Source organism: Oryctolagus cuniculus, chromosome X (assembly GCF_051225735.1).
Source record: "Oryctolagus cuniculus isolate XC-2025 breed Fujian yellow rabbit chromosome X, ASM5122573v1, whole genome shotgun sequence".
Taxonomy (NCBI): domain Eukaryota; kingdom Metazoa; phylum Chordata; class Mammalia; order Lagomorpha; family Leporidae; genus Oryctolagus; species Oryctolagus cuniculus.
Genome location: NC_142888.1, coordinates 111,626,319 through 111,649,036, shown reverse-complemented (window position 1 = coordinate 111,649,036; position 22,718 = coordinate 111,626,319). Strand labels below are relative to the sequence as shown.

Below are 22,718 nucleotides of genomic sequence, written 5' to 3'. Positions count from 1 at the left end.
GGGTGGCAGGGCTTTAAGCACTTGCACCATCTTCTGCTGTTTTCCCCAGGCACATTAACGGGGAGCTGGATCAGAAGTGGAGCAGCTGGGACTTGAACTGGTGTGCATACTGCAGGAGTTGGTTTTATCCACTATGCCACAACACTGGTGTGGGGAGCAACTCGGACTAGACTGTTACTCGAATTAAGACTTATTCTATGCATCTGCTCTCCCACAATATGGCGCTGGGAAAGGAGGAAACAGCTTCTACACAGCTGCCTCCAGTTCAACCAATAAACAGCAGGACCTGCTCCTGATTGGAGGAGAGCAGCGTGCTCGGCGTGTGGGTAGCAGAGTTGGGATTGGTGGAAGAGGACTATAAAGGAGGAGAGAGACAACATGCACCAGGAACATCTATCTGAAGGAACACCTGTGCAGCCCCCGAGAGAGCAGGCCGGCGGTGTGCCGCTCCCCCGCGGAAGTGGGGAAAGTGGCAGGGGGAACCGCCCTTCCACGGAGGTGGAAGGGTCGGTAGCCAACCCGGGAAGAACCAGCAGCAAACCCGGGGAGGGCCGAGCAGACAAAAGAACAGCGCAGGGTCCTGTGTCGTTCCTCCGCGAAGAGGGGGAGCGACAACTGGCTCTGAGGTAAGTCAATTCTGCCAAAAGCTAATGTTGTAACCTAAATGCTGCCTGCTGAAATTTTTCAGCCATGGTAGCAGCGTGGGGGGCAGGGAGAAGCTGTATAGGTGGGCATTTAGCCTACAGGTTAAAACGCCTGCCTCAAAAATCAGAGTACATGTGCTGGCGTTGTGATGTAGTGGGTTGAGCTGTTGCCTGCAACGCTGGCATCCCATATGGCACCGGTTCAATTCTCAGCTGCTCCACTTCCGATCCAGCTCCCTGTTAATGTGCCTGGGAAAAACAGCAGATGACCCAAGTGCTTGGGCACCTGCACCTATGTGGAAAACCTAAAAGAAGCTCCTGGCTCCTGACTTCAGCCTGGCTCAGTCCCGGCCATTGCTGCCATTTGGGGGAGTGAACCAGCAAATGGAAAATCTCTCTTCCTTGCTCTGTCTCCCCTTATCTCTCTGTAATTCTGCCTTTCCAATAAATAAAAAATAAATCTTAAACAATAAATCAGAGTCTCTGGGTTCAGTTCCCAGTTCCTTATTCCAGCCTCCTGCTAATGCAGACCCTGGGAAGCAGTGAGGATAGTGCAAAAGGTTGGGTTCCTGCTACCCACATGGGGACTTGTATGAAGTTTCCAGCTCTTAGCTGCAGCCAATGTCAATCCTGGCCATTGTGGACATTTGGTAAATGAACCAGTGGATGGGAGCACTCTGTCTCTTTTTCCGTCAAATACATACATACATTTTTTAAAAAGCTGTAGTAGGTGCATTGAAAGCCTTTACATATGTTAAAGACATCTTCAATAAAACTTATGATTTCATACCTTCCTAGATAAATATATTTAAAAATATGGAAAAAGCCTTAAGTGATTCTTAACCGTGGCTGCACATCAGAATCACCTGGGCATTTTGAGAAACACAAAATGGATAGATACTCCAGCCACACCCCTGACCAGTTACATCAGAATGTCTGGGCACAAGACACAAGCAGAGATGTTTGGTTTTGTTTGTTTGTTTGTTAACTGTCTGGGGATTTCAATGTGCAGCCAAAGTTGAGAAGCACTGGTCTAAGCCCAAGGCTCCAAGGAACATCTAATCAAGTCTCCCATGACTTTTTTCCAGTTATTAGTCACAGGAGATTCTGAACTCAATTTCCACTTAGAAATAACAAACCAGTCACCGCGAAACTCCTTACCTCTGCCTGAACTCATGAACACTCCAGAAAAGCCGTCACTGAACACAGTGCAAGCTGTGCTAAGAGATCAGGGGAATGCAGCACCCCCTATACCTACACATCTCAATGTTTAAAATAAGTTGGGGAAAGGTAAAGGAAGAGGACAGAGTGAAGTTGGATAACAGATAACGAAACAGATAGAGGGGACAAGTTCTAGTGTTCTACTGCACAGAGAGAAGATTACAGTTCACAATAATGTATTACATTCTGTATAAAGAACTGGAAGAGAGAAAACTGGTAGGCTCCAAGCACAAAGAAAAGTAAACTGAAGGGTCAGTTACCTGATTTAATAAGTTTATGCTGTATATATGTGCTGAAATACTGCATCCCGTAAAAATGTGCACATTATATGTTAATCAAAAAATGTAATAAAAATGTAAATTTAAAAAATATATAAAGTTCCATTGGTGAGGCATGACTGTGGGTCAATTCTAAAGCATTTTCAATACTTTAAAAGGGTAATATTCCAAAGATCTATGCAAATGGCTAATATGCAAATAAAAAAAGATGCTGCACCATCATTTGTCATCAGAGAAATGCAAACCCAGAACACAATGAGGTACCACATTAAACTCACTAGGATGGTTCTAATAAAAGTTAGACAATAACAAGTGTTGTCAAGGTATGCAGATGGTAGAACCTTTATATGTTGCTGTGGGAATGTAAAATGGTATTTGTTAAACAATTTGGCAGTTCCTTACCATGTTAAACACAGAGTTACCACATGTCCTAGCAATTACAAACCCAGGAGAACTGGAAACAAGGATTCAAACAAAAACTTGTACATGAATATTCATATTAACAGTATTCATAGGCCGGCGCCATGGCTCACTTGGCTAATCCTCCGCCTCGCAGCACTGGCACCCTGGGTTCTAGTCCCGGTTGGGGCGCCGGGTACTAGTCCCGGTTGCTCCTCTTCCAGTCCAGCTCTCTGCTGTGGCCCGGGAAGGCAGGGGAGGATGGCCCAAGTGCTTGGGTCCCTGCACCCGCATGGAAGACTGGGAGGAAGTACCCAGCTCCTGGCTTCGGATCTGCGTAGCACTGGCCGTAGCGGCCAATAAGGGAGTGAACCAATGGAAAGAAGACCTTTCTCTCTGTCTCTCTCTCACTGTAACATAACAAGGAATGAAGTATCATTATATGCTGCAACATGCATGAACCCTGAAAACATCATCCTAAGTGAAGGAAACCAGATACAAAGGCCACATACTGCATGAGTCCATTTCTGCGAAATGTTCAGAATAAGCAAAGTCAAACTTTCTTAGAAAGTAGATTAGTGGTGCCACTGTCTAGGAGGTGGGGGGTAGGGTGAATGACTGATAATGGGGACATGGGTTATTTGGTTTTCCAGAATTAGCAATATATAACATGTTAAAAGCCTTACTATCTTTCCTACATTCTAAAAAGCACAATTAAGCATCTGCTCACTGTAACAGCCAACAATGAAAAAACACAATATCTCCTTGAAAACTGGAACAGTTTATGAGGTAAGTGGGAAAGAAATGCCATACTGAAATCCCAGACTCATGTTTTCCCACTCCACTGCTCTATGGAGAAGCCCTGGAACTTGAAACAGATGGGACGCTCCTTGCATTCTCAACTGTAGTGATGGTGTCTCCAAGGAAAGCAAAACTAATTATCAGCATGAAAGGCAGAGATTTTGGACATCACAACAATTTGTGACCTTCCAAAATTCAACCCTTCCTGACATAATCTTATTCCTTAGTATTTAGTTTTTCTGTTGTGTTCTCTTGGGCATCACACGAACAGCACTGACACTGAGTGCATGGAAGATACATGAAACGTATGCGACATCAATGCTATAAAACTGGTGAACACATGGCTTTGGTTAGAGGGCTTCCTTCATTAACTGCTCAGTCTTGAAGTTATGGTGAGGCAGCCTACGGTGCTTGTTAGCTGCCTTGTGGATACTGTTTACTTTTTAATCCAGAATCTATACTTTATTATTTAATCCCCAAAAGCTATTTGCTAGCCTTTATTATGTCAACTACTAAAAAGAAAGTATCAACAAAATCTCAGTGAGTACCTAGAAGTTAATTTTTAAGTAATTAAAGGTTTGTTTGACTCTTGCTGAAAACAATTGTGAACTTTTAAAAAAATTCATTACATTGCCATCAGTTTTAGGTATTTATATAAACTGCTAATTTGCATGTATAATTTGATACATTACAATTTATATAAATAAGCTATAATAAAAGTGACTTAGCAAATACAATTATGAAGCTAAGCTAAAAGTTAATAGTTTGTTCAAATTTTTTAAACTGAAATATAGATTCATAGGAAGATGCAGAAAAAAATGCAAGTGCTCTTCATGATGTTCCCTTCAATGGTAACACTTTGCCTAACTATAGATATCACAATTGGGACACAGACATTGGTGAACTGACCATATCCAGATTTCCCAGACATTGGTGAACAGCCTATTTCTAGATATTACCAGTTTTCATGTACTTAATCTGCATGTGCATAGTTCTATGCGATTTTATCACATGTGGATTCATGTTATCACCACTCCACCGAGACACCTTGCATCAATGTTCCCTCTTGTATCCATATACCCCTGGCAATCACTAATCTATTCTCTGGTTTGTCATTTTAAGAATATTGTACAATTGGAAACATGCAGTATATAACCTTTTGAGATTGGCTTTTATCCTCTGAGGCTTATCTAGGTTGTTGTATATATTAACAGTTTGTTCCTTTCGTCCACCGTTTGTTGAACCATTCACCTACGGAAGGACATCCTGGTTGCTTCCAGCTTAGGGCTATTATAAATAAGGCTGCCATGAACATTCATGTACAAGCTTTTGTATGGACCTAAGTTTTTACTTCTCCAGGATAAATGCTCAGTAGTATAACTGTCTTAAGGTAGTTAAATGTCTAATTTTTAAAGAAACTGCCAAACTGTTTTCCAGAGTAGCCATGCCACTTTACATTCCTGTCAGTTAACAGCTTTTAATTTTTAATTTAAAATGTTTATTTATTCATCCTTTTAAAAAAAGATTTATTTTTTGAAAGTTAGATTTACACACAGAGAGAAAGAGAGAGAAAGAGAGAATCTTCCATCCACTGATTCACTCCCCAGATGGCCGTAATGGTCAAAACTGGATCAGGCAGAAGCTGAGAGCAAAGAGCTTCTTCTAAGTCTCCCATGTGGGTATCAGGGGACCAGGCAGCCGGGCCACCATCTGTTGCTTTCCCAGGTCATTAGTAGGAAGCTGGAGTGGAAGTGGAGCACCCAGGACAGAAACCAGCACCCATATGAGATGCCAGTGTTGCAGGTGGTAGCTTCACCCACTATGCCACAACACTGACCTCATACTCATCCTTTTTTTTAAAGATTTATTTGAAAGGCAGAGTGACAGAGAGAGAGAGACAGAGAGAGATCTTCCATCAACTGGTTCACTCTCCAAATGGCTGCAATAGCTGAGGCCAGGCCAGGCTGAAGCCAGGAGCCTAAAACTTCATTCAAGTATCCCACACATGTGGCAGGGGCCCAAGTACATGGGCCATCTTCTGCTGCTTTCCCAGGTGCATTAGCAAAGAGCTAGATTGGAAGTGGAGCAGCCAGGACTGAAACTGGTGCTCTGATATGGGATGCTAGTATCCCAGGAGGTGGCTTAACCTGCTACTCCACAATGCTGGCCCCCAGTTTAGTCATTCTTAACCCTGCATTAGATAAAGCTTTGTATTCTCATATTATCTCTCTCTCCCTCTATGTATTTGAAAGGCAGAGTGGGCCGGCGCCGCCGCTCACTAGGCTAATCCTCCGCCTTACGGCGCCGGCACACCGGGTTCTAGTCCCGGTTGGGGCACCGGATTCTGTCCCGGTTGCCCCTCTTCCAGGCCAGCTCTCTGCTGTGGCCAGGGAGTGCAGTGGAGGATGGCCCAAGTCCTTGGGCCCTGCACCCCATGGGAGACCAGGATAAGTACCTGGCTCCTGCCATCGGATCAGCGCGGTGTGCTGGTTGCAGCGCGCCGGCCGCTGGAGGGTGAACCAACGGCAAAAGGAAGACCATTCTCTCTCTCTCTCTCACTGTCCACTCCTGCCTGTCAAAAAAAAAAAAAATAATAATAATAAAAAAAGAAAGGCAGAGTGACAGAGGGAGGAGAAACAGAGGCAGATAGAAGCGGGGAGAGGGAGGGAAGGAGAGATGGAGAGGGAGAGGGAGAAGGAGAGAGAGGGAGGGAAGTGAGGGGGGGAGAGAGAGAAATGAATTTCAACTGGGGAATGCTGGTTCACAACTGGGGTTGAGCCAGGCCCAAGCCAGGGGCTAGGAACTCCAACCAGGTCTCCCACATGGGTGGCAGGAATCCAAGTACTTGAGCCATCATCTGCTGCCTCCTACGATGTATTAGCAGGAAGCTGGATCAGAAGCGGAGGAGCCAGGACTTGATCTGGCACTCTGATATGGGATGTTAGCATCCCATATAGCAGTTTAACCTGGTACACCACCACGTCCACCCCTATACTCTATACATAAAGCACAGATACAAAGGTAAGACATAAACTGATGAAGAATATAGCCACCATATTAAAATTTCATAGTGGTGGAAAAATTAGGGAAAGCTGAGAAACACTGATTTAGGCCAACTGTGTTAACAAGAAATAATCTAAGGAGTCTTTGAATACATCATACTCTAGAACCACAAATACATTCTCATGAGCCAGTCTACCTCAATTACACAGCATACTCTGGGATAGAACTACCAAAGAGCATCTGGAGGATAAAAGTCAATGCCAGGGCCAGCGCTGCGGTGCAGTGGCTTAAAGCCCTGGCCTGAAGTGCCAGCATCCCATATAGGTACCGGTTCTAGTCCCTGATGCTCCTCTTCTGATCTAGCTCCCTGCTATGGCCTGAGAAAGCAGGAAAAGATGGCCCACGTCACAGAGAGAAGTAGAGATAGAGAGAGAGGTCTTCCATCCACTGGTCTACTCCACAGATGGCCGCAACGGCTGGACCTGTGCCAACCTGAAGCCAGGGGCCAGGAGATTCTTCCAGGACTCCCACGTGGGTGCAGGGGCCCAAGCACTTGGGCCATCTTCCACTGCTTTCCCAGGCCACAGCAGAGAGCTGAATCGGAAGTGGAGCAGCCGGGACTAGAACCTGTGACGATATGGGATGCCGGCACTTCAGGCCAGGGCTTTAACCCGCTGTGCCACAGCACCAGCCCCAAAAATAACATTACTAAAGTAAAAAAATACATACCCATAACACATCAGGGATGTTACTGTGCCAGAAACTTAAGATTTAAAAAGGATGCACTTAGCCATTTCTTCTAGGTTCAAATCCCATGTCTACAGCTGAATAGCTCTGTGTCTTTGGGCAAGTCCCAATGCCTCAGTATCCTTATGTATAAAATGGGAATAAGAATGCTACTCCAAAGATGGGCATTGTGGCACAGTGGTTAAGAAGCCACTTTCAAGGCCTGCATCCCATATTAGAGTGTCTGGGTTTATGTCTCAGCTATTTCTGATCCAGTTTCCTGCTAATGCACACCCTGGGAGGCATCAGACAATGGCTCAAGTAGCTGGATCCCTGCCAGCCATGTGGGAGACCTGCCCTGGCTTCAGTCTGGCCAGGAGTGAGTCAGTCAGTCTCTCTCTCTCTCTCTCTCTCTCTCTCTCTCTCTCTGTGTTGCTCTGCCTTTCAAATGAATAAAAATAAATAAAACTTTAAAACTTAAAAAGCTCCTGGCTCCTGGCTTTGGCCTGGCCCAGCCCCAGCTGGCCATTATGGCCATCTGGGGAGTGAATCAGCAGATGGACTCTCTCTCTCTCTCTCCTCTTTCTGTATCTCTGCCTTTCAAATAAATAAATAAAACTTTTTTAAAAAAAGAACTATAAGAAAAAATGCCAAACAGTACAGGTAAGGTCTGGAGCTTAGAAAAAAAGGGAGGAGGCACCATAAAATTTCAATTTGGACACAAAACAAGATGCAATATACATTACTCAATTTCAGGAGCTCCAAACCTTGAGAGAATAGAATATCCCTTCCTACCACATCCTTATCCCCTGTTGGGATCCTTAGTCTCAATTCTGAAAGGAGGCCCAAAATCCTGTCTCACAACACTCAGTACAAGTTGATATAATTAGCATGATAAAAACTCAAATGTTAGTGTAGGAAAGAAAATGACTAATGAAGGAAGGGCTTATTAATGCACAATGAAATTATTTAGAAGGAAAATTTCCAAGTCTTATTTGAGATTATATTACTTTTTGAAGATAAAATGATCTCCGAGAACGTTCCTACTTACAAAGAAGTAATTACTTAATCAATCTTCAAATGAAAAAAATTATCTTATGTCCAAAAGTGATACTTACCTTGCGACCTTGACCATCTTTGGATTATACTGCTTGACCAAGGAAAGCAAGGTCTGCATTGTTTTGCCAGTGTCAATTATATCCTTTAAAAAAAGAGAAGATATTTAAATAGTAAATAAAAACCAGCACACTTTTAACTCCAGAGTTACCATATAAAATAAAATATCACAGCTCCCATGTATAATTGGAAGACTGTCATTTTTTTTTTGCTTCAATAATTCTCATCAAAATTTACACACTGAGATTTTCTGGAACCTATAAATCATCTAGTCCTCATCAAAGAGCAAATATGTCAGTTCCAGGATTAGATTTTGCAGGCACATAGAAGTCAATAATAGCAAATTTAAATATAGACAAGCACAACACACTATAAATATGTACTATCACTGTGTCAATGTAATAAAGATATATGAAGAAATAAAGTGCATATATATGCATGTATATACTGTATATTTTATTAGAGTTATGATGTTATCCTTTGTTATGAAAGGTAGTTTAGGGTTTTTTTTCCATAAACTCAAAATAGAGAATCTCTTCATAAAACTTTCCCATACAGGTGTTTGTTTTTTTTAAAGATTTATTTTGGGTCTGGCGCTGTGGCTTAGCAGGTAAAGCCGCCACCTGCAGTGCCGGCATCCCATATGGGTGCCAGTTCGAGTCCCAGCTGCTCCACTTCCGATCTAGCTCTCTGCTTTGGCCTGGGAAAGCAGTGGAAGATAGTCCCAAGTCCTTGGGCAACTACACCCATGTGGGAGACCCGGAGTAAGCTCCTGGCTCCTGGCTTTGGATCGTCACAGCTCCAGCCATTGCGGCCATCTGCCATAGCAGAGAGCTGGATCGGAAGTAGAGCAGCTGGGACTCGAATCGGCCCCCATATGGGATGCCAGCACTACAAGCGGCAGCTTTACCTGCTAAGCCACAGCACCAGCACCCCCATGCAAGTGTTAACAGACCCCACTCTCTTTAAGAAATACAGTATTATACCATCTTAAAAAGTATCCATACTAATAAAGTTTTACTGTATAAAATGACTTTACATGAAAGCAAATCTCAGGTACTCAGTCAAAAGTAGGATATTTTCAAAACAAATCTACCTCTAAAAGGGAACATATTTTTTGAACCATGACCTCAATATTCTTCAAAGAAAATATGCATTAATGATGGTATATAGCAGCATGGGCCATCAGAAACATCAGGTTTGGAGATTTTTAGAAACTGCAGATACATAGGCCATGGTAGGCAGAATTCTGATGGTTCCAGGATTCCAGTCCCATCATGGATACATACCTGGGAGAATCCCACCCCCTGTGTCTGACTGAGATCTGTGAAAATGATGTGACAGTTCTTGTGGTGACTGGGTTATACTTTACTATATAGCTGTATCAGGCAGCAGGCTGTGAAGAAGTCAGCTGCCAAATTATGAGGGCCTTGGGCTAGGACGTGAGGAGGGCCTTTAGCATCTGAGCACAACCTGTGGTCAGCAAGCCACCAGCAAGAAAAAGGGCCCTAAATCTTCCAGTCCACAAGCAACAACCTGAATGAACTCACGTGAAGAACACAAGCCCCAGCTAACACCTTTATTCAGCCTAATGAGACCTGGGGCAGAAGACCCAGGTAAATCTGTACTCAAACATGCATGCAAATGCTATGTATCAACTGTAAGCACGGTTATCATGCATCTGGGAATGAAGGGGAAAAAACAGGGCTTTGGCTGTACTATGATGTTTAATTTCCCTTAAAAATGAGATCTGAAGCAAATATGGCCAAATGTGAATATTTTGGGGTAAATAACTGGGTGCTGAACATACACTTTCCTTAGTTCAAAATATTTCATAATTAAAAGATTCAAGCAAGTTGAGGAGGGAAGGGGTACCAAGGAAAGCTTTATAGAGGTGACTTTTGAGCTAATCATAAAGGAATTTAAATATGGGATAAGGGAGAGGTTAAAGACATCTGAAGCACAAGAAATGAGGAGAAAATAGGGGGAACAATCTAAATGCCTATCAACCAATGAATGGATGAAGAAAATGTAGTATATGCACATACTGGGATATTCCTTGGTAGTGAAAAGGAATGTGTATTGATGTATCCACAACCTGCATAAACCTTGAAAACACTGAGCTAAGTGAAAGAAGCCATACACAAAAGGCCACATATTATATGATTCCATTTATACAAAATGTCCAGAATACGCAAATGCTATAGAGAGAACAAGTAGATTATCAGTTTGCTGGGGGAGAGGGAAATTGCTAAGGGGGTTGGGGTTCTTTGTGAGGTAATAAAAATATTCTAAAATCGAATGTAGTGAATGTACAATACTGTAAATATAGTAAAAATCACTGAATTGTACATCTTAAGTGGGTGAATGTTGTGAATTATATCTCAATTAAGCTGTTATTTAAAAAAAAAAAGAAATAGGGAGGAAAGAACCAAGGGCAGAAAATGGAGGTACAGGCTCCAGGAAGCTACGAAAAGCACAGAGAAATGTGAGAAAGTTGCTGGAGAATGAGGCTGGCATTATATATTGAAGTCACACTAAAAAATTTAAAGAATTCAATCTAGAGACTGAAGAATGGGGGAATAGGGTCTGAGTAGGAGATAGGATCACAAGCTACGCTTTAGAAGCTTGCAGAATTCAGGAAGGCAGAAATACCTGAATAGGGAGTCGACACACAAAAATTAAAGGAGTACAACAGGCTATTAAAGTGGTAAGTGCGGGCTGGCGCTGTGGCGTAGCAGGTAAAGCTGCCGCCTGCAGTGCCAGCATCCCATATGGGTACTGGTTCAAGTCCCGGCTGTTCCACTTCTGATCCAGCTCTCTGCTATGGCCTGGGAAAGCAGTGGAAGATGGCCCAAGTCCTTGGGCCCCTGCACCCACGTGGGAGACCTGGAAGAAGCTCCTGGCTCCTGGCTCTGGATCATCGCAGCTCCAGCCACTGTGGCCAATTGGGGAGTGAACCAACGCATGGAAGACCTTTCTCTCTGCCTCTGCTTCTCTGTAACTCTGCCTTTCAAATAAATAAATAAATCTTAAAAAAAATGATAAGTGATCAAGGGGAGAAAAAGTATTAGAGAGGGATAGAAGTTGAGAGGGTGGAAATGTGAGCTTTTATATAGGATGGCCAGGGAAGGCCTTAATGAAAAGGTGACTGATGCATAAATCAAGGTTCTTAAACCTCAGCACGCATACTGCGTGCTGGATACTGGATACTTATTAAAACATACTTCGCTGGGACTCATCACAGAAATTTCAATTCATTAGATTCTTAGCCAATGCTTTTGATCTAGGGGTCATGCTTTGAGAACCACTGAGCTAAAGGAAGTGAAGATTTGACTCTTCACTCCACTTACTAGCTCGGAGCCTTGAGAAAGTGCTTTACCTTTCTGTGTCTGTCTCCTTAGCACTTAGAACAATCCCTGGCAAAATAAGCACTGGATATATTTGGTTATTATGATGTACAAAAACTTTAGGGCACATTAGCAAAAAGAAAGTAGTGCAGAAATATTCTCTTGCATGTAGAAAATATCACATCAGATAAAATTTAAGCAATATATTAAATTACATATACATATGTAATATGGTTATAGCATGATTAGAAGGAAAAATTCAAACCAATAAGAGATAAAGGGAAAAATGAAATTTTTCCATTATTAGTAAAAAATAATTTACTAAGTAATCTTTATAAAACATAAGCCCACCATTAAAACTGAATTTAATAGGAATTTCTTTTCCTCTTACCTTTAGGAAAATAATAAACATACTATATTAAAAGTAAATGTAGAACTTACTTCAACAATCAAGACATTCTAGAAGAAAAAGAGAAATGAAAATCAGTACAAATGAATCAGACAGTATTTTCAATTATGTCATACTATAATAATATAGCATAATAGTATAATATTTTCACAAATAACATGTGACCCAAGTGTTCACTTTTGAAAAGCTTTTATTACTTACAGGAGGTCTAATCTTGGACCCCTCAGGAAATTTCTCTGGGTCTTAGTTTCTCAAGTATAAAATGAAAACTTGAACTGACTTCTTATCTTCTGACTCTTAACATTTTAAAAGTATAATTTGTATTATAACTCCAAAATTATGTATTTAACTAATCAGATGGAATCCAATTCAAACCCCATTTTTTTTATTAGACTAACACTGACCTGTGTCTTCTGTTGTGTCCATATTTTACATGAAGGAAAAATAGCAATTCTTCCTCCCAGCATAAACCCTCACCCTATTTTCTGCGTCTTAGAATTTTATAGCTAGAAGAGTTCTTGAGAGAAAATACCATCTAACAACTGCTTCCCAAAGTAGAGAATGGTCCTATCTATTCTTAGGCTAGTTACAGGAATGAGGCACCATCTTCTATACTGGGTGTAACTGTTGCCACAAGAAGATTCATACCGTATTATATATTTGTAATTCTCATTATAATCTGTCATACAAATATAGAATCAGAATTTTAATGTTCTACAACTCCCCTAAGGCAGTGCTTACCAAGATAGGATGCACAATATCCAGTGAGTTGCAAGAAAGATAAAAACTTTTTTCCTTCCCTTCCCTTGTTTAATCTTTATTTTTTGTAAGAAATTTTTATAACATACATCGTGTTACTACCCTAATTCACACATAATTTACAAATATTTATTAGGAGTAAATAATTCATTTTTAAAAATTCTTTGGGAATACAAAAAAAAAAAAAAAAAAAAGGCCAGCGCCGCGGCTCACTAGGCTAATCCTCCACCTTGCGGCGCCAGCACACCGGGTTCTAGTCCCGGTCGGGGCGCCGGATTCTGTCCTGGTTGCCCCTCTTCCAGGCCAGCTCTCTGCTATGGCCCGGGAGTGCAGTGGAGGATGGCCCAAGTTCATGGGCCCTGCACCCCATGGGAGACCAGGAGAAGTACCTGGCTCCTGCCTTCGGATCAGTGCAGTGCGCCAGCCGCAGCGCGCTGGCTGTGGCGGCCATTGGAGGGTGAACCAACGGCTAAAGGAAGACCTTTCTCTCTGTCTCTCTCTCTCACTGTCCACTCTGCCTGTCAAAAAAAAAAAAAAATTCTTTGGGAATACAAGTGAAAGTTTTCAGAGTCAAGCTGTAGGTGTTAAATGTACACTTATAACCAAGTAAAGCTTCAATCTTCCCATGTCTTAAAGCAGTTTATCATGGAGGCAAGATATCTCACAAGCCTGGATAAGGCCAAGTACAGAAGAACGTAAGGCTAGCCCATAAGTTTGGGTAAGCAATTCATATAACTTCTCTCACTCTGACTCATCCTAGGTGAACCAATTACTACAGACAACTGCGGCCTACTGGTAGCCTATTTTACAGGTAGGAAAGAAATTACTCTTTATGCAAAATGGGGCTCAGGATGGGGAAGAAATAAAACAGAAACAAAAATTGGAGCAAAGGGCATATAGCAAATGAGTAAAATTACATTTATTTTCCAATTTTGAGGAGGTCTCAGTAAGTTCTAACTATATTACAAATACTATCAATACACTGAGAAAAAGCCTGTTAGTGAATCTTTAGTCCAGTGCAATAGGTACAGATACTGCAGTTAGACATTTCTTGATGAAGCTGTGGCTCTATCACCTAACAGCTGTCTGACTTTGAGTTTCAATTTTCTCATCTAGAGAAAATGATACCTTCATCACAGGGCAGCTGTGAAGGTTAAATAAGGAATACAGTAATACAGCAGTAGTTGTTGAAGTTAATTCTCCTTTCCTCATATCACAGCAAACTTGTCTCTTCAAACAAGACAATTTAAATCTTTAGAAAAACTGAATATAATAAATTAATAGGCCAATAATTGTGTCACCACAATCTCTGTGATTCTTTCTCAACATTTTCTAGCACCTATGAAGATTAATATATTCTTACCAGTAACTGGCTCATTGTGGCAGTGATTTGTACAACTGGATGGAGTTAGTTTGAAAACAGCATGGAAGGATGAGACAGAAAATAAACTCTACTCTCAGCTCTAACACTAAGCTGTACAACTTTGATTAAGTTATAGCCATATATTATAAGACAGTCTATATGAATCGAAGTCCAGAGGTATAAAATACTTGTCCAATACAACACTGTGCCATCTAGAGTGTGACATTAATGCTATCTAAGAAATAAAAGAATGAGAATTGCTATCATTACTGAGTGTTTATTTATGTCAAGTGGCTATATCCCTACTTAAATGAAAAAGAAAATCAGGTTCAGAGGTCAAATGATCTGCCTAAAGTCATAAAAACAAGAACATGGCAGGGTAAGAATTTAAACAGTGGTATGTATTCACTCAGGCTCCAAAGCCCAGATGCCCAAGCAATAGTTGGGGAAAAAACTAAAAATACTTAAATACAAGAGTCAACACTGAGGCACAGCAGGTTTAAGCTGCCACCTGCAGTGCCAGTTCAGCTCCCTGCTGCTCATCTTCAGATAGAGCTCCTTGCTGATGTGCCTGGGAGGCAGAAGATGTCCCAAATACTTGGGCCTCTGTCACCCACGTGAACTCTGATGGAGTTCCTGGCTCCTGGCTTTGGTCTGGCCCAGTCTTGGATATTTTGGGCATCTAGGGGGTAAATGGTAAATGGAAATGCTCTGTGTGTATGTGTGTGTCAGTCTCTCTCTTTTTCTGTCACTCTTTCAAATAAAAAAAAAAACCTTAAAAATTTTGATGGCAGAAACTAAGTGAACCAGTGAATGGAAGACCTATCCCTCTCTGTCTCTCCCTCTCTTTCTGATGTTCTGCCCTTCAAAATAAATAAATAAATCTTTTTTTAAAAAAAAAAAAGGATACTTAAGAACAATCTCATGTGTACCTACACATAGTATATTTACTTTGAAAGAACCACTCAAATGCATATTTCTTGATTTTCTCAAAATAAGTTTGCTTTACTGTCATTATTATGCAAAGAAAATTATTTTAGACAAACAGACCCATTTCCTGATTAAGATCACAGAGTTACATAGTAGAGCAGAGGCACTAACACTGGAAACTGATTATAGGAAAAAGGGCTTGAAATGACTTCTAAATATGGACAAAACAAGCACAAAGACAAGGAGGCTAGCTCTGGCAGTGATACAGGGAATGGATGGGAGGGAGAAAGAGTTAACTGTATAAGTTCTCCTTTGAAGTTTTCCAAAATGCTGAGGAAGCCACATTAGTTTGGCATCATGATATGGAAAGACAGAATTTCACACATAGGTCATGGGTCAAAGTTTTCTTATAGATTAGCAGTCAAATTAAGTAGTGAACATTAAAATTTAAAAGCCAGGGGCAAGCGTCTTGGCACAGTGGCTTTAGCTGTCACTGGGATGCCTGCATCCTATATCAGAATGTTGGTCTGAGTCCTGTTCAAGTGCTTGGGAAGCGGCAGATCACCAGCTCAAGTACTTGGGTCCCTGCCACCCACAAGGGAGACCTGGACGGAGTTCCTGGCTCCCGGCTTCAGCCTGGCCCAGCCCCAGCTGTTGCAGATATTTGAGGAGTAAACCAGCAGATGGAAGATCAGCCTATCAACTGATCTCTCTCTCTCTCTAACTCTGCGAAAGAAAAGGAAGGAAGGGAGGAAGGAAGCTTTTTTAAAAATAAAATCTAAATGCCAGAGGGAAGGAAAAAAATACCCACTGAAGTCAGACTGATGTGCATTCAAATTCAGACTCTATCACTTATCATCCTGTGACTTGGGGCAAGTCCTTCAACTTTGCTGAGCCTTAATTTCCTAATCTGTAACACAGGAATATCATCCCCCTCACAGCTTATGAGATTGACTCAAAATCTGGCATAATGTCTGTAAGTAAACAACAACTAGAGCTTAAAAGGAAAGTAGCATTGTATCATTTATTACTGGTTACTCAAAAACTTTTTCAATGTATCAGAATAATAATATTCAAATACTTTACTAATTTATATTATTTCTAATTAAACAATATGCTCCCAAACAACCAACAATCCATGTAAGGAATTTTAAAAAATATCTTGACATAAACAATAATGGAAACATGATGCACCAAATCCAATTGACTACTCTGGAAGAATTTTTTATATACTAAGAAAATTCCTTGAGATTTCTCAAAATAATATTATGTTTGAATCTATGAAATTCTTTATGTACCAGAAACTGCTGTAAGAGCTCTACATGTTGGGGCCAGCATTGTGGCAAAACAGTTTAAGCGAGCACCCCATATTGGAGGATGGAATCCAGCTGCTCTGCTTCTGAACCAGCTCCCTGCTAATATGCCTATGAAAGCAGCAGAAGCTGGCCCAAGTCCATGGGCCCCTGCACCCATGCGGGAGACCTGGATGGAGGTCCGGGTTCCACTTTGGCCTGGACCAGCGCTGACCATTGCAGCCATCTAGGGAGTGAACTAGAAGACTGAAGATCTTTCTGCTCTCCCTGTCACTCTGACTTTCAAATAAATAAGTAAATTTTTTTAAAAGAGCACTATAAGCATTATATCACTTAATTCTCTTAACTCTATGAGGTGGCTGCAACTGTCACCCACACTCTATTTACATATCTACCTGGAGGCCACAGCTTAAAAAATTGCTGAGCTAGGCTTTGAATCAAAGCTGTCAGGCTCCAGTACCCATTTCAGCTACTATATTATACTGCTTCTCTATCGTTGAAGAAACTATGTGTGAGTCTATTGCTTAAAAAGAAGCCTGTCTTTCCTCCACCTATATTTTTTGAAGGATTCCCACAGGGGCAGACATCAGTACTTGGCCATATGAACATTTAAGTTTAATATCAGATTCTGCTGCATTTTTATTATATGATCTAAGGGAAAATAATTTACCTTTGCTTCCAAAGGTTAAATAACCTCTGTTTAGTTATACTATGTAAACTGCCTCTTAATGATTGATTGAAAGCAGTGTTACTAATTGACTCTTGGTATGAAGGGTTCTTTCCTTCCTCTGCAAGATACATACCTTTCCAGTTAAGGTTGAGAGATCATCTCCACCGATTACTTTTATGTCCCCTGTTGACTGGTCATTCTGGTTAAAAAAACATATATATGTTTATCTTTATGTACACACATGCTTCAAATTATCAAATGGGAACTAGAAGATTTAAGAAGTTAGCTATCTACTGTCCACAGCATGATATTCTAAATGACATGAATTATAAGAATTGTTTCAAGAAATGAAAGATTACATAATTTTCAAGTAGAGATTAGTGGAAAGTCCTAAGTAGACATTACTGATTTGATGTTTGAGTCCTAAAAATAGGGTACGTCCACTTTTGAGTGGGCAGTATCACAGCAGCCACCCATCTTCAGTCACAATCACTTCCGAACCATGAGGGAAGTTATTAGCATGACAGATGTCTGATTCTGGCCCTGTACCATTCCTATGAGGTAAGCAAGTTGTAGGGGCTGGTCTATATGACACTCAGTCCCAAGGCTACATCCCCCAAAAGTCTAGTCCAGGCCCAACTCATCTTCAGCAATGTCTGGGAAATCACATCTGATCAGTAGTCCTTTAAGACACATCTCTTTGGCTCCCACAGAATCCAGTAGAAACCCTTACAAGAGTTTCAATGGAGAATGCTCAACACCCACCAGAGTTGATGGTGATAATGACGACAATTTGGTTGTGCTGGATTCAAAGCAAAACTAGGTTGGAAGGGCAGGTGAACAAAACAGTTTAGACTTGCCCTGTCAGAGAGCAAAACACACCATAAAGCTCAACCATTGCAATAGTGCAACACCAGCACAGTGATCAACAAGGAGATCGAGGAACAAAGTAGAGCCCAGAAACAGACCCAGAAATAGATGATTTAGTATATGATAAAGATGATATTTGGAGTCAGTAAGGAAAGGATGAATTGCTCAACAAATGGGGTTTGGTCAACTAGTTATCCATTTAGGAAAAAAAAATGAAGTACGGTCCCTACCTCAAAGTATACACACAAACAAATTCCAGATGGGTTAAAATCTAAATGTAAAAAATAAAGCCATAAGCAGACTGGAATACAGTGGAGAATTTTTTTCACATATTTAAAACGGATAAAAACCCAGGCATGACATGCATCTAAACGGAAAAGATCTGTAACAAACATTCCTATTATACCTTGAGTGCCAACAATAGTAATCCACAGGAAACTGGCGAACACACATACATAGAAAACTTACAGAAGAAAAGGTCACAATCTATAAAACAATACCTAGCTGGGGGCTGGCACTGAGTCATAGCAGGAAAAGCCACCACCTACAAAGCCAGCATCCCATATGGGCGCTGGCTCAAGTCCCAGCTGCTCCACTTCCAATCCAGCTCCCTGCTAATGGCCTGGAAAAGGAGTGGAGGATAGCCCAAGTGCTTGGGTCCCTGAACCCACGTGGGAGATCTGGAAGAACCTCCCAGCTCCTGGCTTTGGTCTGGCCCAGCCCTAGCCATTGCAGATATCTGAGGAGTCAATCAGTGGATGGAAGCTCTCTGTTTCCTCTCCCCTCTCTTTCTGTAACTCTGCCTTTCAAATAAATAAAAAAATCTTTTTAAAAAATGATTCTGAGCTGAGAAATAAGTACCAAAACATTATTCTATTGTTCATCCTCCCACACTAGTAAAACTTAAGGCTGATGATACATTAAGGGGAAACAAGCACTCTTGCTGTTGGTGAGAATATAAATTAGTACAACCTCTGTTGAAAAAGATACAGCAATATCTATTAAAATTGGAAAGATATATGCCATTTGATCTAGTAATTCCACCTCTTGGAACTGGTGTTACAAAAGCAATCACAGGCCGGCACCGCGGCTCACTAGGCTAATCCTCCACCTTGCGGCGCCGGCACACCGGGTTCTAGTCCCGGTTGGGGCGCCAGATTCTGTTCTGGTTGCCCCTCTTCCAGGCCAGCTCTCTGCTGTGGCCAGGGAGTGCAGTGGAGGATGGCCCAGGTGCTTGGGCCCTGCACCCCATGGGAGACCAGGATAAGTACCTGGCTCCTGCCATCCCATCGGATCAGCGCGGTGCGCCGGCCGCGGCGGCAATTAGAGGGTGAACCAATGGCAAAGGAAGACCTTTCTCTCTGTCTCTCTCTCTCACTGTCCACTCTGCCTGTCAAAAAAAAAAAAAAAAAAAGCAATCACAAATATACAAAAGTATATTCAAAGATGTCCACTACATTAATTGTTCTTCAAAAAGTATTATCTATCTATTAACAGGGAATTAGTTAAATTAAATTCATCTACACAATGCTATACCATGAAGCTATTAAAAAGAATCTGCCAATCTGATACACATTAGACATGGAATAATGCTAATTACAAAAACCAAGTAGTAGAATAATGTGTTGCCTATGAAGTCATTTTTAATTCAGGACTAAAAAAATTTTTTACAACAATTATCTCTGAGATATGAGAATGGGGACAATAAGACTTTTTACTTTTATCTAATTCTATTTTTGTTATATACTTCCACATATACATGTCATTTTTATGGAGTTTTTTTTTTTAAGATTTATTTATTTACTTGAAAGGCAGAGTTCGAAAGAGGGAGGAAGGGAGAAAGAGATCTTACATCCACTGGTTCACTCCCCAAATGGCTGGAGCTGGGCTGGTCCAAAGCCAGGAGCCAGGAGCTTCTAGGTCTCCCACGTGGGTGCAGGGGCCCTACAAGCCATCTTCTATTGCTTTCCCAGGTACATTAGCAGAGAGCTGGTTTGGAAGTGGAGCAGCCGGGACTATAATTGGTTCCCAAATGCAGGCAGCAGCTTCACCTGCTATATCATAACACCAGTCCCTGCTCTCATGACTTTTACATCATTTCTCTTATTTGTTCACTCCCCAAATGTCCGCATCGGCCGGAGCTGGTCCGTAGTCAGGAGCTTCTTCGGGTCTTCCACGTGGGTGCAGGGACCCCAAGCACTCGAGCCATCTTCCGCTGCTTTCCCAGGATATTAGCAGGGAGCTGAATCAGAAGTGGAGCAGCCGGGACATCTATATGGGATGCCAGCATCACAGGCGGCAGCTTTACCTGCTATACCACCATGCTGGCCCCTGGAATATTATTTTTGAAAAATACAAATAGGCTAATACTATTTGGTGTTGCAAACTAAATGTAAAACTTATGATATTAAAAGCCCTTGCATATTATTTCTTATCTTATGGAAATCAGAGATTCTCCTTGTCATTGTTAAAACCTGGTGTTTCAAACATACATGAGTAACAGGAAAAAATTGTACAGAACTTGAAGCTTTATGAGGAAGTCATGTTAAATGATTGCTAAATAGTGACATCTTCTGTAGCAATTTGGTATTACACTCCAACTCCAATTCCTTTTTATAAAGAAAGCACGAGAGGAGTAAATATTTGAGAACTGAACAGTGTGGAATCACAGAAAAACTCCCATAATCCAAGGGCTATGGTGATAAGAGACAAGAGAACTTCAAGAACGAAAAACACCGCTGTTATACTAACATCACAATTTCAATACATTGGACCCAAGGTTTTTCAGTTAAGTCTTTTCTAAGGCCTTTTTCATGGAACTACAATCACCTTTTAAACGTAAGGTAATAAAGAAGACTCCTGTAACAGTAATGGGTCCCCTGTGCTGGAATACAAGTATAAGTACCCCAACTGTATACAAGTGGCACCCATGGATCAACTACCTCACTTGCATAGACAGAGAAAGTTCAAGAACCTCCCTGACTCCCTTACTGTTAACAACCTTTTCAGTGCATCCTTTTTATCGAGTGCCTCTTATATGTGTCATCTTTCATTAGGGTAAAGTCTTGGATAACAAGGCTGGCATGAGTGAGGGGAAAGCCTCCCCCACACACACACCTTCTTCCACCATTCTGTCTTCCCACTCCTCTCAGCCAACCAGAGAATCCAATCTGTCCTTTGTCCTTAACTCAAAGTATCACCATCAACTACATAAAATTCCCAGAGAAATCTTTAGGTCTATTAATTCAAGGGGACTTTAGCAGGGATTCTACTACTTGAGCAATCACCTGCAGCCTAGCAGGGTACTCCTCAGCACGAAGCTGGAATTGGGAGCTGAGCTAGAAGTCAAAGCCAGGCACACCAATATGGGACACCGGTGTCCCAAACTGCAGCTGAACCACTAAGCCAAAGACCTGTCCCCATGTATCTTTTAATTCCAGTTCCATGGATTCTTGATGCCCTTTTCCATATACCATTAGTGTCTGTTTCAATTTTGTCTACTTCTTGAGACCAGATGAAAAAACGAGAAGGTTAATATGAAAGAACATTGTTTGTTCCTACTTGCCCATTACCAGGTATTTTTAAGACCTCTAGATAGCAACAAGAACTATAGCTTATGGCCTGGGAAAGCAGTGGAAGATGGCCCAAGTCCTTGGGCCCCTGCACCTGCGTGGGAGACTCAGAGGAAGCTCCTGGCTCCTGGCTTCGGATCAGCACAGCTCCAGCAGTTGCAGTCAATTGGGGAGTGAACCAGCAGATGGAAGACCTCCCTCTCTCTCTCTCTCTGACTCTCCTTCTCTCTGTGTGATATTCTTTCAAATAAATAAATAAATCTTTAAAAAAAAGAACTGTAGCTTGTTACAAAAGGAGTAGGTGAAAAAAATGCTTAAAACAAACAGGTAGGTTGACACTTTAGGAAAAATAAGCAAGAGCCCATCACCAAGGCTGGGTTCTCAAGAGAGTATGCCTAGGAGTATTACTGAGGTAGGAAGCCCTGGATCGACATCCAGGACTTCCAATGATACCCTGCTATGCAGCTTGCTTTTTTGTGGATCCTCTTGGAATGGAATTTTCTCATTGGGAACAGTATCTTGATATCCAACTAGGTCCCAAGTCTACTATACACAATAATATTTTCTCTTCACACCACAGTCTGAACCATCTTGTCCTTTAACTGTTTTTCTACTCTCTGATCAAATACCAATGAAAGTGGGAGTTTAGAATCATATATTTTTAGAAGCAGAGTGGACCTCAGATAAAGACAACAGATACCCTGTTAAAAATATATAAATGCAGGGCTGGTGCTGTGGCGTAGCAGGTAAAGCTGCCGCCTGTGGTGCTAGCATCCCATATGGGCACTGGTTAAGAGTTCCGGCTGCTCCACTTCCAATCCAGCTCTCTGCTATGGCCTGGGAAAGCAGTAGAAGATGGCCCAAGTCCTTGGGCCCCTGCACCCGTGTGGGAGACCCGGAAAAAGCTCCTGGCTCCTAACTTCGATCTGGCTCAGTCCCAGCCATTGCTGCCATTTGGGGAGTGAATCATCAGATAGAAGACCTCCCACTCTCTCTGCCTCTCCTTCTCTCTGTGTAACTCTGACTTTCAAATAAATAAGTAAATCTTTAAAAAATATGCAGAAAAATAAGTCTGGAAGGATATATACCCAGGTAATTTATTCACTTCTATTTTATGAGATAATTTTTAAAATTTTATTTAAGTTACACAAGTTTCATGTATTTCACATAGATTTAGGAATATAGTGATTCTTCCCACCCTACTTTCCCTCTCACCCATGCTCCAACCCTTCTTCCTCTCCTATTCCCATTCTTATTTTTTAAAAAGGTCTATTTTCAGTTTACTTTATACTCA

General features: G+C 41.5%; 1 protein-coding gene across 1 annotated transcript in view; it reads right to left on the bottom strand.

The window, feature by feature from the left end:
* HPRT1 (hypoxanthine phosphoribosyltransferase 1) overlaps window positions 1–22,718 on the bottom strand; it is a 43,401-nt gene that overhangs the window by 2,384 nt on the left and 18,299 nt on the right. The window contains exons 4-6 of the mRNA NM_001105671.1: window positions 17,116–17,181; window positions 11,980–11,997; window positions 8,191–8,273 (exon numbers count right to left, since the gene is read on the bottom strand). Of these exons, the coding sequence (NP_001099141.1) occupies window positions 8,191–8,273; window positions 11,980–11,997; window positions 17,116–17,181 (167 nt within the window). The remainder of the gene's footprint in view (window positions 1–8,190; window positions 8,274–11,979; window positions 11,998–17,115; window positions 17,182–22,718) is intronic.